This window comes from Vigna umbellata, chromosome 2 (genome assembly GCF_029865625.1).
Source record: "Vigna umbellata cultivar VRB3 chromosome 2, Vumbellata_1.0, whole genome shotgun sequence".
Taxonomy (NCBI): domain Eukaryota; kingdom Viridiplantae; phylum Streptophyta; class Magnoliopsida; order Fabales; family Fabaceae; genus Vigna; species Vigna umbellata.
The window spans coordinates 39,166,969-39,185,102 of record NC_142166.1 but is presented as its reverse complement, the minus strand read 5'-3'; the positions used below and the strand labels follow the sequence as shown (position 1 = coordinate 39,185,102).

The 18,134-nt window shown below is 32.1% G+C and overlaps 1 protein-coding gene and 1 non-coding gene across 2 annotated transcripts; one reads left to right on the top strand and one right to left on the bottom strand.

Annotated features, from left to right (window-relative positions):
* The first annotated feature begins 4,369 nt into the window (after positions 1 to 4,369).
* Positions 4,370 to 7,906, top strand: LOC124829513 (F-box protein SKP2B-like). Its single transcript, XM_088106748.1, has 5 exons — positions 4,370 to 4,524; positions 5,072 to 5,369; positions 6,371 to 6,719; positions 6,812 to 6,953; positions 7,331 to 7,906. Exons 2-5 carry the CDS (start codon positions 5,110 to 5,112, stop codon positions 7,687 to 7,689), a joined length of 1,110 nt encoding a protein of 369 aa, XP_087962874.1. The 5' UTR covers positions 4,370 to 4,524; positions 5,072 to 5,109; the 3' UTR covers positions 7,690 to 7,906.
* Positions 7,907 to 10,601: 2,695 nt separating this feature from the next.
* TRNAQ-UUG (transfer RNA glutamine (anticodon UUG)) lies at positions 10,602 to 10,673 on the bottom strand. The gene has a single exon. It is a non-coding gene; the product is annotated as a tRNA-Gln (tRNA).
* Positions 10,674 to 18,134: the final 7,461 nt, after the last annotated feature.

Here is an 18,134-nt window from a genome sequence, read left to right as displayed (position 1 = left end):
TTAATTGAAACTCTATTGTTTAATCTTTTACAATTTGGTGATAAGACCTCGTCATCTTGTTAGTTGACTCTAAAAGTAAAAGACATGACATTTTGTGATTAATATCAAATAATAGTACTATTAATATAATTATAAATAATAATTATTATTTTTATTGAAAATGTATTTAATAATAAATAATTGTGGTTGTCACTTACCTAAAATAGTATAAGAATTTCATTATCTAACATGTTTCAATTAATATAAATCATTTATTGTTTTACATTAACAATAATAACGTTTTAGAATCACCCACCTATTTAAAAAAAACACAAATACAGTTAAAAATATAAAAAAATTTAAATACACATTTGATTAAAAAAAATTAATAAAAATTTATTTAAAAAACTCAAATTTATTTAAGACTTAAAATTTAATTAAACTTTAGTATTATTTTTGTCATTTTTACTATTAAAACAATCATTTTATTATTATAGTTGTTATTATTACTTTTATCATAATTATTATTATATTTTTTTGTTATAAACAATTTCATCATTATGGTTATGTCACCATTCCTGATTACCGAAGTTAATATCATATTATAACTATGGTTAATAATAAACATTGATATATTATAGCATGGGTATGGATTATATACTTTTTCATCTTATCATATTCAAACAGAAAACGACTTTAGAAATTAAATCACTAATCTATATATATAAATTCGAAAAAATATAATGTAATTTAATATTTATTTTGTGATACATGAATTTTTATCTTTTTTTTAGTATATTTTGCTATATATTTATTTCTTAATCCAAATAATTCGACTAGAAAAAAAAGTAGGGAATTTTGATACCATACAGAAGATATGATTGAAGCAAAAGAGAAACCAAAAGATATTTGTGACTGAATGATTCATCAATGGAAAGATGACAAGGTATTGTTTATTGGCATGATTGAAAGGAGCCAGAATGACAGTTTCTGATTACTTCCACCACTTAATTTTCACTAACTAAATGTTTTCTACACGCTTCATATTTCATGTAGTATTCGCTTTGCAAATTCTCATTTATGATGAATGATGTAACATTTCTCATGCCAAAATACTAAATTACTCATTTCAACTACTTTCATAAAGCGCATTCAAAATCAATGGAAAGAAGATATATTTTATGTGTTCTTTGAAACATAGTAATATAGAAGAGCTTGTTTAAGTGTAACACACATGTAAAAGATAATTCAGTGTTAAAAATAAATGAAGGAATTAAATACATTTTAGTATATTGGTGATTATATAAATAAATGAATATGGTAGAAAGTACCTGAAAAATCTTAAAGTTTAAAAAATTTCATACTGAATTTTTAAAAAAATAGAAATAAGTAAAACAGATAATGCATATATGTAAATGAGTATCTATAAAATATTGCTTTAAATTTTTTAATGAAAATGGTGTAATTTGTTTATATACATTTATTTTTAAATGTTCACCAAAATTTTTTTCAAAAAAATTAATAAATTCAACAAATTACAATCATACGATAGAATTTGTCATTTGATATTGATTTAAATCATATTTCACTTAAATTAGACCATGGATCCTAAAACTTGTCTAATGATTTTGAAAGAACAGTCAAAGAAGTCTAATAATTATGACCAAACCTAACGCTGTTTTCTCCCTGACTAGTACCTTGTCTCGGTCTTTTTCAATACTCAACTTATTAAGCACATAAAAAATTAAAAGAATAAAATCTATTTTAATTTTATTTTAAATTAAAAATAAAACCGAATTATTTTAATAACAACTAAGATAAAATTAAGAGGTAATTAATGTATGATTTACACAATGGGATGGATGGATGGCCAGAATTTTAGGTAGACGTTGGAGGTCTAGAAAACACATAAATTTGTAGAATGACAAGTTGATTGACCTCCACAATGCAAAAGGCACAAAGCTATTTAGGGATAAACATAAAACAAAATTACATCAAATCACTCCTTTCGTATAAAGCTTACCAAGACGCAATCCCAACTCACCCAAACCAAACTCTCCAACCCCATATCTAATGCCTACGCCTACACGTTTCAATAACCTATCATATTCTTTTCTTAATTTCACATTCACATCATTTTCCACCTCTCATATTAATAATATAATATATTCTCTATACTTCATAACATTCTTTACAACATATTCTATTAAATATAACCACAAAATAAAATAATATTTTCCCTTAAAGTTCAAATACTAATTTCATGCCATTCACCTTCAAATCTAACATTAAAATGTCAAAGTAGTTAGGTTATCTTAAAATCCATTACATTTATAACTTCTAAATAGGAGCATACACAATCCTTCAATCAGTGCACTTTAGTACATAATATTATGTTGGAAGTCCTACCTCAATTAGAGATAAAATCAATTTATAATATATAAATAAATATAAACATTATCTTATGTTGAAAATCTCACATCGATCAGAGATAAAGCCAAATTATAATATATAAATGAGATGCAAATCTCACCATACAAACCGATTTGTGTGAATGAATTAGGCTTATGGTATCAGAACCCGATTAGAGCCTCGAGATTTATGTCAGTATTCTATTCCATCCATTATGGAGTCACTATCGGATCACCCATTAATTTTACTTTCACGTTTAAGATGTCTATGCCTCGACGTGAATGAGTGTGTTGGAAGTCTCACATCGATTAAAAATAAAATCAAATTATAATATATAAGTGATGAAAAATAACCCAAACCAAATAAAACAAAATGTCCATCTAAATCTTATGCTTCAAAACAATTTTGTAGAACTAAATTAAACTTACAAATATTAAATAGAATGAAAACATAATAAGAAGTCTAAATTTGTTAATTTGTAGCCGTCCGATGTGACCTGTGTCCTACATGTAAAACTTGCTTCCATTCTGATAAGGATTTTGATTGATGGACTCGTACATATTCATAAAATAACACTGCCCAAGTTGTAGAAAATATGCAATCGTGAGGTGCAGTTTCAGAATCCTAACAAAGGGAAAAAGACACATAAATAAAATAAAACCAAATTATGTAATTGCGTTACAGCAATAAAAAAACTGCTTCTTTTTCCTTCTATTTTCCTTCCTCATGTTTGCGGTTCAGATGCTCCACATTTTTTCTGCTTTTCGGGGCGGTTTCGGTTTTTCACAAACACACTTCCACACGCGCACTACTTTTCCGTTTCTCAACGTTTATTCAGTATACTATACTAGACACTAACGCACTTCTTTTGCTATATTTTCTATTTCTTCAAAATCAAAATTCATTTTAAAATATTAAATAATATAAACAATATAAAGAGTGAAACCTACGTACCTTGTTTCTAGAAAATGCACGTTACGAAATTATGACAATTAATCTTTCTTAAGATTATACTCTACAGGCGGAAATATAATACAATACGTTACGTGTTCTAATTTTATTTATATTTTAATAAATTTAATTTTAATATTATTTTATTTTTATATATTTGTTTACATAAATATATATATATTATTCTTTTTATGTTTGAGGAATAATCTATAATTTGAATGAGAAAAACATTAACAAAATAATGTAAATTGCATATGCTTAGAAGGAAAACATACTGTAAAATAGTATATGTACTATTGTCATAAGTAGAAGAATAATTTATCTCTCCTATTTTTATTCTGTTGTATATTTATCAAAGTAGTAGTTTTGAATTTCAAAATATAACAAAATAAAATATGCATATTATACATGTAAAAAAAATGGAAATATCCTAATTGGCTTTTATAGTAAAAGTCATTGATGTATATAATAATATATTATATAATATAAATTTGTTATTTATCATAAAAAGTTTAAGTTATTTAGAAGAACATTACTTTTTTTCGCATAAAGACATAGGTCGACTAAATTTTCCACCATTGCTTCGTTCGACTCTTATTTTTAATTTAAAATCAGTTTATAAAATTTTCCTTGCAATAATTTTATTCAAAAAATTAATTTATTTATAGAATAACTTTATTTAATAAATTTCATTTTGTTTTTCTAAGAATGCTCGTGAAAAAGTTATTCAAACAAACTCAGTTTAACAAGCTTTTCATGATTTAGTTTATATTTATCTTGCATTTAAATATGAAAAACGTTTATACATTAAAAATGGAACTCGAGAGTTATAAAAAAATCTAAGATAAATCTAAGTAATGTCATTTATCATTTTATTTTCCATATAAAAAAATTTATAAGAAAAATTCCTTTTCCTTTTCTTTATTTCTTTCCTAGTTTCGGTGACTCTGGTGCTGACCTCCGTTCTCATCAAAACAGAGTACTTTACTTGGGACCCACTTAACCTGTCGCTGCCGCATTGATCATGCGTACACGTGGCAGCTATGCGTTGCTTGCCTCTTTCATTCGTTTTTCCTTTCTTCTCTTTATAGAGCTTCTCCTCCCATTCGCTATTTCAGAGAAGCACACCAGAGCTTCTCTGCTCGTAGGAACCAAAAGAAAGGGGCGACAAAAGGGGCAAAGGTATTTGCTTTGCTCCTCTGATCGCATTCATAGTCATGTAGAACTATTTGTTTTCCGTTTTCATGTCTTTGATTAGAAGAAAGCTTTTTGATTTTAATTTTTCCCAGTTTCATTTCTGATGGTTTCTTTGTCCCTTCTCCTTTGTGATTTTGTTTCTCTGACCCAATTTTAAGTGTGCTAAATTTGATTTTAAAAAGGACTTTTTTTGAGTCATCATTCTTCTGAATTGATCTTTCTGACGAGTCTCCAGAGTCAAGTTTGAAACTTTCAGCCAAGTCTTAATCATGTAATTGAGAAATAAGTGGCGGGTATTTATGTAATGTGCTGAATCCCTCAAATAGGATTATGCTCTTATTTTTTTAGTTTTTTACAATTGTTTTTGTCTTTCTGTTGTTTTCCTTGCAAATTGCCTTGGGGGGCCTTTTGTGCCCATGGATTTTTCTTAGTTTGTGGTGATTATAATTTTTCTAAAGGCTGTGTTTTCGATACTTTAAATCTAGGGATTCTCTATGCCTTATCCTTTGTTTTCCTCCCCCTTTTGTTACAGCTGGGAAAGTTGAAGCTTTTTGTCGTGCTGCAACTGAAATGGTTGGCAAGGATAATCTGAGAGCTGAGGACTTGAACTTGTGTTTTGAGAGACTTATGATGGTGGCTGGGAGTGGGAACAGTGAGAAAGGGGTGAACTTGAAGGTTGGGGTGATTACCGAGTGGAAGGATATTCCTGTGGAACTTTTGATGCAAATTTTGTCCCTTGTGGATGATCAGACAGTGATCACCGCTTCTGGAGTTTGTCGTGGCTGGAGAGATGCTATCTACTTTGGCCTTGCTCGTTTATCACTATCATGGTATATTTCTCTCTCTCTCTCTTGATGCCATGTATCCTTGCCTGCGGGCCTTCTGTTTCTCTCCAATTGGGGATTTTGTTATGGTGAGGTGTTTTTTATTCCTTTTGTTTGCAGATTATAGTTAATTTTGTTATGATGTGATTGTGAAACTGGTACTGTCTTTTTTTTTCTCTTGCTTTTGTCATGATTTTTTTTGTTCCTTTTTGTTTGCCATGGGGCTGAGCTGTTTGAATTGTTGTTTCCTTGCTTTGGGGATTGTAGAATCCGTAAGTTTGATGGAGTGTTTTCAATACTTTAAGATTGAGCGGGGATATTCTGATGAGAATGTGACGTGACATGTATGCGGTTAAGGAAACTGATAATGGATATAAGAGGTGTCGTGCTGCAAATCTTAATTTTTTCTTTGCCAAGGTGTTCTTGTGTCTGAAATTTTAGGCTCTTTAAAAATCTCTCTTCCCTGGATAAATTAGAAGATACTGTAAGTTGTTGTGTGTCTTCTTTTTCTGATAACGTAGTAAGCCCCTGCCCCTCTTTTGGTTTAGCCTAATATGTTATATTTATATTTATCTATCGATATTTTAACTTGAAAATCTTTGGGTTTTTTTTCCTTTTGTAACTCAGGGTTCACTAGTCAATTTGGTATTACAACTATTTGTTAGTTGACTACAATCTATTTCTTAAAATGTTATAAAAATATGTAAGTGCTCTTTTCTATAATGGATAGCAATGGTATGGCCAATACTTGCAAGTATAATTCCTGATGCTCTACACCAAGTTATTATTGTATGTTTTTCCGCTTTTGTTCTCAGTTCATTAATTTTCTTAAATGATTTCTTCAAAGGGATTTCTATTGAACACCTCTCAGTTAATGTATTTGATTCAGTGGTACGGAGTGTTTGTAGTTATGGTTCGTGATGGGAAAGAAACTGTCAGTAGAAGTGCTTGTAGTTATTGTGGAGTTCATGGAATGTAATAATAACATGTAATTCGTCTCTCTTCAGGTGTAGCAAGAACATGAATAACTTGGTCCTATCACTTATTCCTAAATTCACAAAATTGCAAACTCTAATCCTTCGTCAAGACAAGCCTCAACTAGAGGATAAAGCTGTTGAGACTATTGCAGAGTGCTGTCATGAATTGCAGATTCTGGACCTCAGCAAAAGCTTCAAGCTAACTGATCGTTCACTTTATGCTATTGCATTAGGTTGTCGCGATCTCACAAAACTCAACATCAGTGGGTGTTCAGCATTTAGTGACAGTGCTCTGGCTTACCTTGCCAGTTTCTGCAGAAAACTAAAAGTTCTAAATCTTTGTGGATGTGTTAGAGCTGCATCTGATACTGCATTGCAGGTATGAATGATTGTGGTAGACTAGTTGGTTTCATAATCGTGTAAGAATTAAGATGGCTTTGAATTATAACCCATTGATTAAATGATATACAGGCCATTGGACAGTACTGCAATCAGCTACAATCTTTGAACCTTGGATGGTGTGATAATGTTGGTGATGTTGGAGTGACTACTTTAGCATATGGGTGCCCTGATCTTAGGATAGTTGACTTGTGTGGCTGTGTCCGTATAACAGGTATTTTATTCAAGGTTTTAATGATTGAAATCCAGAATTCTGTAGCCAAACACTGATCATATATTTCTTTACATTTTAAAATATCTGATTTTCATGATATTTCCAAAAGACATGGTTAAGTAGATTGTGATTAGACATGCAATTGAAATGGTTAGAATATACTTACAAACTGAGATGACAGACATGGGAAAAGGAAAAATAAATTGTAAATGAGATATGTCTTTTTTGAAAGAGAAATGGAAAATCTATGTATTGTGAAATACATAGTTTTTCAATGAAATGAAACACTTTGAATATGAAAATGGACATTCTCTTGGTCCCTGTGTTTCTTGGTTGAGTGATGATGAGTAGATATCTAACAGTGAGGTTCACTGCAGATGATAGTGTGATTGCTTTGGCTAACAGATGCCCACATCTGAGGTCTCTTGGACTGTACTACTGCAAGAACATCACAGACAGAGCAATGTATTCTTTGGCACACAGCAAGGTGAATAACAGGATATCTGTGAAAGGAGGAAATGATGAGGATGGGTTAAGGACATTGAACATAAGCCAATGCACTGCACTCACCCCATCTGCGGTTCAAGCGGTTTGTGATTCATTCCCATCACTCCACACATGCTCAGGGAGGCACTCACTCATAATGAGTGGCTGCCTCAACTTGACCTCTGTGCATTGTGCCTGTGCTGTCCATGCACACCGTGTATTCACCCATTTCCCTCATCCAGCTCATTAAGCTCCTGCATTCATCTTCAACCTTCACTTCGAGGAAGTGCCTTTCAAGGGCTCTGAGAAGTCACTTCTTGTAGATATGCCTGCCGAAACAGACTCATCATGTACATCTTCAACTTGTGTTTTAAAACCTTGCTTTCTTTTAATCCCTGAATTCTCACTTCCAGACATTTTGGACGCTATTTAAGTTTATGGAAAGACATGACCTCTTTTAATGTGTATCTATGCTTTTATGGCAACTGTATAGCACATCTTATTTCATGCTCTTGTTAAATTCGTGGAAACTTAACTTAAGAAAAGTTATTTTTGGAGAAATTAAGAAAAAAAATATTCGAATTTTGAATTTCAATTGTTAAAATTAATTTTACATTTCAGTTTTTTGGAAAATATTAATAGAGTTTCAAACAGGATATGGTACTGACTTAAATATTACTTTCCTAATTTTTATAATTAATTTTGACAAAAAGAGTTATACGCCCATGGAAAAATGTTGTACATTTATACATTATGTTTGACAATACTTTTATGTTTAACAGTACTTGCAGGTTATGGAAATTGCTTATAAAATAAATAGACATGTACTTGCAAGTAGAATACGAGAGGAGAGGGCTTTCGATGATTATCATCTTTTATATTTAATTTATTTTGAAATAATCTATAATTAGAGAAAATAAAAGTTCAATTGTATTTTCTGTTTGCATAAATTATTTGCTTCTAACTAATTTACATAATTTTTTGCTTCTAACTAAATTCCTTTCACATCTTTTTTAATAATTGTAAATATACTTCATTATAACTAATAAATGTAAAATAAAAAACATTTAAGTCTTTTTAAATGGTTTGCTACTTCATATCATTTAGACTCTCATAATATCTTTCATAAAAAGTAAAAATAATTTGATTATCTTTGCAAAAGTTTAAGCATTATAGAATGCTAATGACACAAAAATAAACAAATTTACTTTAGGAGATACTTAAAATCAATTAAACAGTAAATAAACTTAATAATATTTATTTGTCTCCATATTTATATCTATATATTATATCAATGATATGATTTAATATTTTCTTTCTATTCATTTTAGTTCAATGTAGTCCTTTTATTTATATTTTTGAAAGAATATTATTGTGATCGTTTTGAGTTTCCATTTTATCATCTTAATCACATCTAATAAAAGAGGTTATTACATTTAGTCTTTTGAAAAAATATATAGGACCACATCAAGTAAAAATAAATAAATAAATTGAATAATTATAACAAATATTATAGAAACCAAATTTTACTAATCCATAGCAATTAACTTAAGGAGACAATTATATAAGTGGTGCAACATAGATGTAAACGGAAATTATATCATAAAATACAATAATAAAATTAACATGTAACGAAATATGTAATATGCAGTGAAATTTACAAAAAATTTAAGAGTGTTTTTAGTAAGATCAATAAGCTATCTACCAACTTATTTAACTGGCTTATAATCTAGTTAAATCAACACAAAAATGTTTGTAAAATACCTCAAAGTAACTTATTTTTGAGCTTATAGCTTATAAGTTATTTTAGTTAGCTTGTAAGTTATTCAATTTTGTTTCATCATTTTAATTATTTTTTTATTATCCTCGATTTCTTTAACTTCTAACCTATTTTAGTTTTATGAATACAATTTGATATTGCATTATTTTTTAAAATTTGTTATGTAAATTACCTTTCAATGTATTAACCAATTTAGTTTTTAAAACAAATAAAAATTTAATTATCACTCATTAGATGGAATCATTTAAATAAAATAATTTTTTCAAATAAAAAAATACATATACAACTTTTCAAAAATAATTAGAAGTACTTAAAAAATAATAAGAATTTAGTTATTAAAAAAATTAAATATAATTACGTAATAATATATTTTTGCTTAAAAACAATTTTTTTTAATAAAATAAGAAGGATGTAGTTATAGTATTTCATATACAACATATAAATTAGGAGCATATAAGCTACTAAGTAGTTCATCAATTAAAAGCAGGTATATAAGTTACCAGTTAACTTTTTAGTTAGCTTTGCTGTACAACCCTAAATTTTTAAGAATTTATCTTTATTTGTGACTTTATACTAAGCTTTCTTAAAATAAATTTAGTTCTTATAGTTGAAAACATTAAAATAAATGAATTTTAAAATTAAAAAAATAAAAATAGAAACCAACTTCTACTTTATTTTTAAAGCTTTTATTTTAAATTTTAATATTAAAATAAAGTTTTTATGTAAAATTTAAAACTTGCGTTAATTATAACTAAAGTTAAATATAATAAGTTGTATTCTGAATATTAACATAGGCCAACAAAATTAATATATAATAGAAATTTTAACTTGAATTTCAACTATAGATATAATAAACATATTTTTCTTTCAGTAAAAAAAATAGTATATGTAAGTGAAAAAAATTAAATGATAAAAAGAAGAAAAAAATTATATTATTTGCCATGAACATATTCTAAAAGTAAACTTAATAGAAAGTTGTTTTGGGTTGTTTGGTGAGAAGGGAAGGTGAGAGTTGTTTGTGAAAGACAATTGTATTAGGTGAGATTATAAATATAATTTAGTATGTGTGTGGGAAAAAAAATATGTTTTTTCAACACTTATGTGCAAAAACAAATATGAGAAAAACATAAGCTTTACTAACCACAAAATTAAAAACAATGGAAGAAAACCAAATCACAATAATAATTATTATTTCATTTCCTTACCAAACAACCGAATATTTTATAATCTTTTAACAAATTACCATGATTTACATTTAAAAAATAATAATTACTTAAAATAACTTTCAGGAAGATTGACCCAAACCATTTTTGACATAATTTAACTCTTTTAATTATGTCAAATATCTTTTAATAATCATAAAATGAAATTTATTTAAATAAAGGTCCTACCGGGAGTCGAACCCAGGTCGCTGGATTCAAAGTCCAGAGTGCTAACCACTACACCATAGAACCACTTCTTGTCAAAGGATACAAATGTATAAAAATATAAATAATAATCTTAAAAATAATAAGTAAAATATAATTTATATCAAAATTTAAAATTCAATTAATTCTTTCTAAGATTTCTAATATTATTTTCAGTTTTTATTATTTTTTTGTGCATATGATTAAATGTGAGGTTACCATTTCCTAACAAAGTTTCAAAAGATTTAATTAATTGAAACTTGCTTGAAAGCTAGTTCATTGCTTAACTAAATATGATATATTTATGCAATAAAACCTCACATTTAACTATTATTTAAACTATATTTGTAACTTAAATTAATATAATTTTTTATGTTGAAAGTTACTAAAATTAAATATACATTTTAAATTATTAGTGCAGTGAAGGGAAACGACAACAGTTATTTTTGTTTATCTGCACTGATTCTGCAACCGAGGTATATATAGGCGAGGCAAAAAGTGGTAGACTTTTTTCCTCGGTTCAAAACTGAGGCAAAAATGTGTATGCTTTTACCTCGGTTCAAGGGCAACCGAGGCAGTAGAGGGTGTTCCTTTTTTTACTTTTTTTCGCCAAACTTTTGGCCTCGGTTGCTTGTGAACCGAGGCAGTAGAGGGGGTCTTATGCCTCAATTTGGAGTAGAACCGAGGTAGTAAAAGAGTTTATTTTTTTTGTTCAGATATCATGCTGCAAAGTTCTAGTAACATGCCACCTTATAAAAATATTGGAACTAATATTGACTATAGAATAAGATGGTTTATGTGCTGAAATAGTTGCAAAACTGTCAGTGTTTTTAAGTAAAATGGTTGGCTTCAAATATTAAGGACAAGCAGAAGCAGAACAATACTACAAGAATACACATTCAGATATTAATCACATTTCAAAGCACTAAGAAACTAAAGCTTTGTCATGCTCAACATTTCAAATGACTTCAACTTTTTCAAGCGCATTTTGTTGACTCAGAAGGTGTTGCCCGTGACTTCAATTGGCCTTTAGTGGTAGAAGCCAATCCTAGCTTCTCTCTTTGGTCCAAGTGATTACCCTTTTTTCTCAGAGGATCATCTATATCGTGAAGCACATAAATACAATTATCACACAACCAAAATCAGTTGATATTAAAAAGATGAAAGGAGAGAAAATACTAACCTCCAAATACAATTCCCAAATACTACTTCCGGTTGCAAAAATTAAAACCACAGTAACGTTTGTCACCTGGGTGGAACAAAAGCAATTTGTAGAAAGGCAAACCAAAAATGGTTCTCTTGATGAGGAAAGAACAGAGGAAGTGGTACCACAATGGCTATTTTACCATCTAAGTGTTTCTTCTTCAGTAAAGAGAGGCAACCATTACTGGCAGCAATTGAATGAGACTGATCTTTAGAGACACTAAGCTGAACTTTTTCCCGCTTTCGTTTTACAAATTTCCAAGCTCCTAGTGCATCATTGCTCTCCATTTCACTGTCACTCTCTTCTTGTCAAATTTTAGTCTAGAAAATGACAACTCACAAATGCATAGTCAAAGCCAATATAACATACCATGAGGAAGGGAGCAAGAAAAAAAGGTGTAACTAAACAAAGTAGAACACAACTTACACAAATATTAATATGTTCCAATAAATATAAAGACAAATGAAAATCCAAAAGTAAGCATGAAAAAATACATGAATTGTAACATCACTATGGAAAAAGAAATTGAAAGATTATAATATTACAAGGGATGCCATGGCAAATAATGAGAACATGATTTTGATTAAGTTTTCAATATGATAGTTTCCACCTTCTTTCTAGCAAAACATATCTACCAGAAAAAAACAACTTTGAACTTACCAACACATTGTAGCGATTAGTCATCGTTGCTATGAGGCCAACAACAGAAGTCGTGCCCTCTAGCAGAGAGAGGTATGCATGTAGATTACAACTTGTAATTTCAATTACACTTACAAAAAGATCCGCACAATAATAATAAATCAATTTGTGATAGTTAGAAGCAAGAACTTGTACTAATATAATGATTACAGGTTATCCTCTTGTCCCTCCCACTATCATGTGCCTGACAATGATTACAGATGGAGGAAAATTTAGGGTCTGAAACCTAATCTAAGCATCAGATTATTCAAATATACAAAATGATTTCCAACTTTTGTTACTGACCTTGCTGATTTGATAATTACGGAGGCCATGACAGACTCTATTAGTGGTTTGGAGCAACCTCTGGTAATGTGGATTGAGCAGTTCTTCTGACTAATAGCCAGCCATTACATTTATGATTTGCACAATCAGCTCAGCTTCTCTTTCCAAGCGGTCCCCTTCATTATGATAACTTGATAGCAACCCTGCCACTAATCTCTTGGCTCTACTGCAAGAAAAACCAAAACATTAACTCTATCTTCAACCCACAACTATCTTCCTCCTACACCCCTACACCCTGTACCTCAAACGTTTGCACCACCCGGATTCGAGATTTCCCCACACACGTTTCCTACGACCCGAGAAAGCTCTACCACGACACCGTCTCCTACCTGACGCCACCCCATAGAGTGGAACCTCGCCACCGGTTAAGGGTGTGTGTCCAACTGGCCCAAATTCTTCTCGCCTCTCCTAATCCAACCCACGCAACCTACAAAGGACTCCGCTGCTAGCCACCGAAACCCCCATGGCTACTCTACTGGCGCAACCATCAACAACCCTCACGGACCAGAATAGGGCGAACGAATCTTCAAAAAGAAATTCCCCAAACTCAAAACCCTAACTTTCTCAATCCCAACAAAACTCCAAAATGCGTTTCAATCCTTGCCCCATCGCCGTGTCCCACCGCGCCTCTGTCTCACTTTCGTCGTGCTCTCGTTGCCTCCACCACTAAGACGCCTACTGGCAGCGAATAATGAACGTTGCATCTGAGCCGTCAATTTCGCATCCTCCTCCCAACAACCAAAATAGAACTAGAAAGAGAAGAGAGAAGAAGAAGAACGACCAATCGCGCCACCACGAGCCACTTCGAGCGTCGTTGTGAGCCACCACAAACGTCGCCTGTCACGCCATCTCCACACCGTCACCGTGAGGTCGTTGCCTCCGCTCAAGATGCAGATCATCCTTGGTCTAACGTTGGGTCTTCTGTAGTGAAGAGAAATGGCAGAAATCGCGAGGCACAGAGGAGAAAAATCGCGAGGCAGAGGGAGGCACAAATGAGAGAAATCGTGAGAGTGCTAGATTGAAAGAAGAACAATAACTACTTTAACCTAAGGGCTACTAGCTCAGTTATATACAAAATCGGTGCCTAACACTACAAAAAAGAAGGGCATTACCGAAGGCCAGAAGCCCTCGGAAACAACCCAAAACCGTCGGTAAAAGGTAATTACCGAAGGCTTATCGACGGCCAAAGAGCCCTCGGTAAATCCCTTGTCGCTAACATTTACCGAGGGCTTTTGCCCTTCGGTAATTACCGAGGGCCAAAAGCCTTCGGTAATTACCGTGGGCCAAAAGCCCTCGGTAATTACCGAAGGGCAAAAGCCTTCGGTAATTTCCGAAGGGCGAATTTTCTACTGTCCGGTAACCAATTATGGTGCAATTTATGATCTGCTTTGGTAAACCAGCAAAAGAAGAAAGAAAAGACTCTAAACCAAAGAAACAAAAGATACCTAAAATAATGAACTTAACAAAATCTAAACCAATTGAAACAGAGATGTAGAAAGAAGAAGAAACTTAAAACAATGCTTAAAATAAAAAGAACCTAAAAGGAATTCTAGCTAAAGACTAAAAACAGAACCTATGCAATGAAAAGAAATCTTAAAACAACAAATCCTAATTTACAAGCTCAAACAGAACCTAGAAAATGAAAAGAATCTAAAATAACTACACTAAAACCAAAACAGATTATGAAAGGTATTTACACACTAAAACAAGAATAATATATATAGATTTCTCTTTTTGAATGAAAAAATATTGTGATTAAATCTTAATGGTTTTCTAGTACTTACTTGCTTAGTGATTACCATAATAATTTCGGAAGCAAAGAAGAACATGGTAGGGGAAAATTAATATAAATTTAACATATAAACTGAGGATAAGAATTTTAGAACAAGTTTAATTATAAACCCTCATTTCCTAAAGTGATGTTTGATAAAATCAATTGATTAATTATTTAAAAATTAAAACTAATTTTACAAAAGTTACACAAATACATGTTGCAGGGCCAGAATGTGTGTAAGAAAAGAATAAAGTAACTAACGATGGAAATGTTGGTGTGTTTTGGTTTTGTTGTCGTTCGGTGTTTATGGTTTCATTAAGCGTATGTAGGTTCTCTAGTCAATATTTGCACCAACTAAACCACAGTTATAAACCAAATCCTGACATGGATCCCCACTTGTGGCCAACCTTTAACCTACCACACCCACCTCTTTTTGTTCTTCATTTTATTACTCTTTATTCTTTTTAATCACTACTGTTGGTTTTCAGTTTATTTGACATCTTTTGCAGTGGAGGAGAGGGTGATGCTTCCTCCACCATGTATAAAAAAATGAATTCAAAAATTAATCACAACAGCTCCAATCACATGCTTTGTTCAACATCACATTTACTCACTTGTATCTTTTGGTATACATTTACTCACTTGTTTGAGTTGTTTCCTTGTTTGGAAATTAAGCTTATCAGTTTAATCTTGTTTAGGTGCGCATGCATTGGTTTTCTGCTTTTTGTCAACTTCCTCAAGTTGCAATTTGAAACACCCTATATTGAAGATTAAATAAGTCCACTTATGCCACTAAACTGTTTGTCATTATTCTCAAGCCAGCTTTGTCAAAATGTCTGGACTAGTTAATAAATGCATTCAATGGAAAGATTATTTTCTCTGATCAACTGTGGCACATTAAAAATCTGGGGGCTTTTTCAGCTTTGTGTTTACCCTGCAGTAAATACATGCAGAAAATGCTCCAGGACTAGTCCCACTGACACAATCTAACAACATGCTTTTGCCAACAACAGTGGCAAAAGTAAACAAATTAATAGTGGTAGCGTGGCTGAGACCTTTGGTTCAATTAACCTTGCTAATAATGACTTGTTAGAGAAGGGGCCTTAGCGTAAACAAAATTTTTTTGTAAACAAGTGAAGAGAAGTCCACTGCACCTTTCATGCTTACACATGCATGATTGTTGTGTCAAAGACAAGAGGGGCACGTCCCCCCCCCCCCCTCCACTCTCTCTCTTTTTTCTTTAATAATTTATTTTATTTATGTTTTTTTGTCATCCTTTGTGTCTGTCTTTGACTCTCTGCTCTTCCTCTCTGTTTAGTTTTTTTCCTCTACAAATTAACACCCTTTCTTCCCTTTCTCCCTCACTTCCTCATCCCCTCTCTGTTCAGTTTTGTTCCTCTACAAATTAACACCCTTTGTTCCCTTTCTCCCTCACTTCCTCATCCCTAAACTCACCCTTCCAATTAAAGGAACTGAACTATTGTACAAAGGCCTTACAACAACTAAAATTCCTAACTTAGGTCCTAAAACAATTAAGGCACGTTGGAAATAACTCAATTACCAAAAAGACATTGGTTCTTAGCAACTAAGCAACTAAAATTGGTCCTTACAGCAACTGGAACACTGGTCTGAACAATCTGACCAGGGCAACCTACGTTGTCAACATTGCTCAATTATTCACTTTCCAAACACAATGTTCAGACAAGAATCCTAAAGGTTCAGACAAAAATATTTTGCCAGACTTGCATTAGATACAAAACAGATTCGGATGGCCAGAGAAGTAAACGTCTACGTTTTCGGAAAGATGGGGTTCCATATCTGTGTGAGTACCTTGTCCTTACAGAAATATCAACAATGCAAACAAGTTCACACATATGGGTAAGAACAGGGCAACAACCAATTACATGGACACATTGCACACAACTAGGGAAGAACAAGGCAATCAATTTATTCAAGTATCTTTCTAAAATAGAGAACTTACCTCGCACTCCAGAACACCCAATTCAATGGAAGCCAAGCCACACCGCCAGCTCTCAACCCAACAGCCAACCTTGGGCTTCACCGCAACGACCTCCTGACGCTAATCACCACGAATCACCACCCCACTCGCTGCACAAGCCTGACGCGCACGACCACGAACCACCACCCCACCCGCAAGACCCACAGCGACACGACCCACAGCGACACGACCCACAGCGACACGACGAACCGTACGCACACAATGCCACCGGACAGAACGGACAGGGAGAGGGATAGGGAGAGAATGAACGAAACCAAGCGAAAGGGAATGCAGACGGAGTGAATGGGAAGGTCGATGGGGAGGGAGGGCCGAAATCGCAGCTCTTACCGGCAGAGGAGAACGAGGGCTTTGTTTGACAAAATTGGGGACGAACCCCAATCATTGATTTTAATTGTTCGACGCTCTTACCGAAGGTTTCAAAACCCTCGCTAAGGTCTTTTTGACCGTCGGAAATGTGATTTCTTCTAGGCCGTCGGGGACTCACTTTTGCCCCTCGATAAAGCACTTTTACCGACGGTAAACAAGCCTTCGGAAAAATACCCTCGGTAATTCGCGATTTTCTTGTAGTGTAAACCAACTAACTGCTTCGGTTAAGCAGCAAACCGGTGCATAAACCGTTTTAAAAAATTTAAAATTTATATTATATGTCTCGGGTTACAAACAACCGGGGCAATATCCATTGGATTTGGGAACCTAGTGAGGTGACGCGGACTTTTATGCTTCGAATGACCTTCTAACCGAGGCAATAATGTCTATAGGTATCAGTTCATGTAGAATCGAGGCATATAACCACTCAATATTTACGGAAATACCACCGCGCTGTTATATGCTTCGGTTTCAGTAAAACCGAGACATATATAACACGTTAAAAAAACTTTCTTTTACTAGTGAATGTAAATACTATACTATTTATCTCTTTTCATGTTACAGTAAAGATGGCCTTACATATGCACATTTCGAAAGGCAATTAAAAATATGTTTGTTATAAAAAATATTCATAGATATTTTGAGATGACAATGGACTAGAAAGTGATTTTTTCAAGAATAAAATTCAAACATTTGGATAGATGAAATAATAAGAAAACATTAATAGTATTCTAGATTGCAAAAGGGTTAACTTTTTCATTTTGTATACCTACCTAATCGAAATTCCTAAACAAACGAAATACATTATATAAAATTCAATTGTTCTAATTTTAGTAAAAAAATATAGTTAAAAGAAGAAACACAAGAGTAAAATGATAAACAATAATGAGAATTGTGTTTCATCCATTTAATATAATAAATATGTAATCTTCCACTTATAAATATATTATTTCCATCCTCTATTTATAAATATGCTATCTCCAATATCATTTAATTCTATATTTCATTCCAAGTTAGTTATTTAGTTTTAATAATTTTAATTATTCCAACTTAATAACTAATTATTTGATCACTAAATTAGAGTTGTTGCAACAAGATTTATAATTTTTAAACCAACCATTC

Bases quoted from the DNA above. Each gene is read 5' to 3' on its own strand.
- LOC124829513 (XM_088106748.1), top strand. From the start codon at position 5,110: ATGGTTGGCAAGGATAATCTGAGAGCTGAGGACTTGAACTTGTGTTTT. The intron at 6,720-6,811 runs GTATGAATGATT...AATGATATACAG, and splicing joins CATCTGATACTGCATTGCAG to GCCATTGGACAGTACTGCAA. The intron at 6,954-7,330 runs GTATTTTATTCA...GGTTCACTGCAG, and splicing joins TGGCTGTGTCCGTATAACAG to ATGATAGTGTGATTGCTTTG.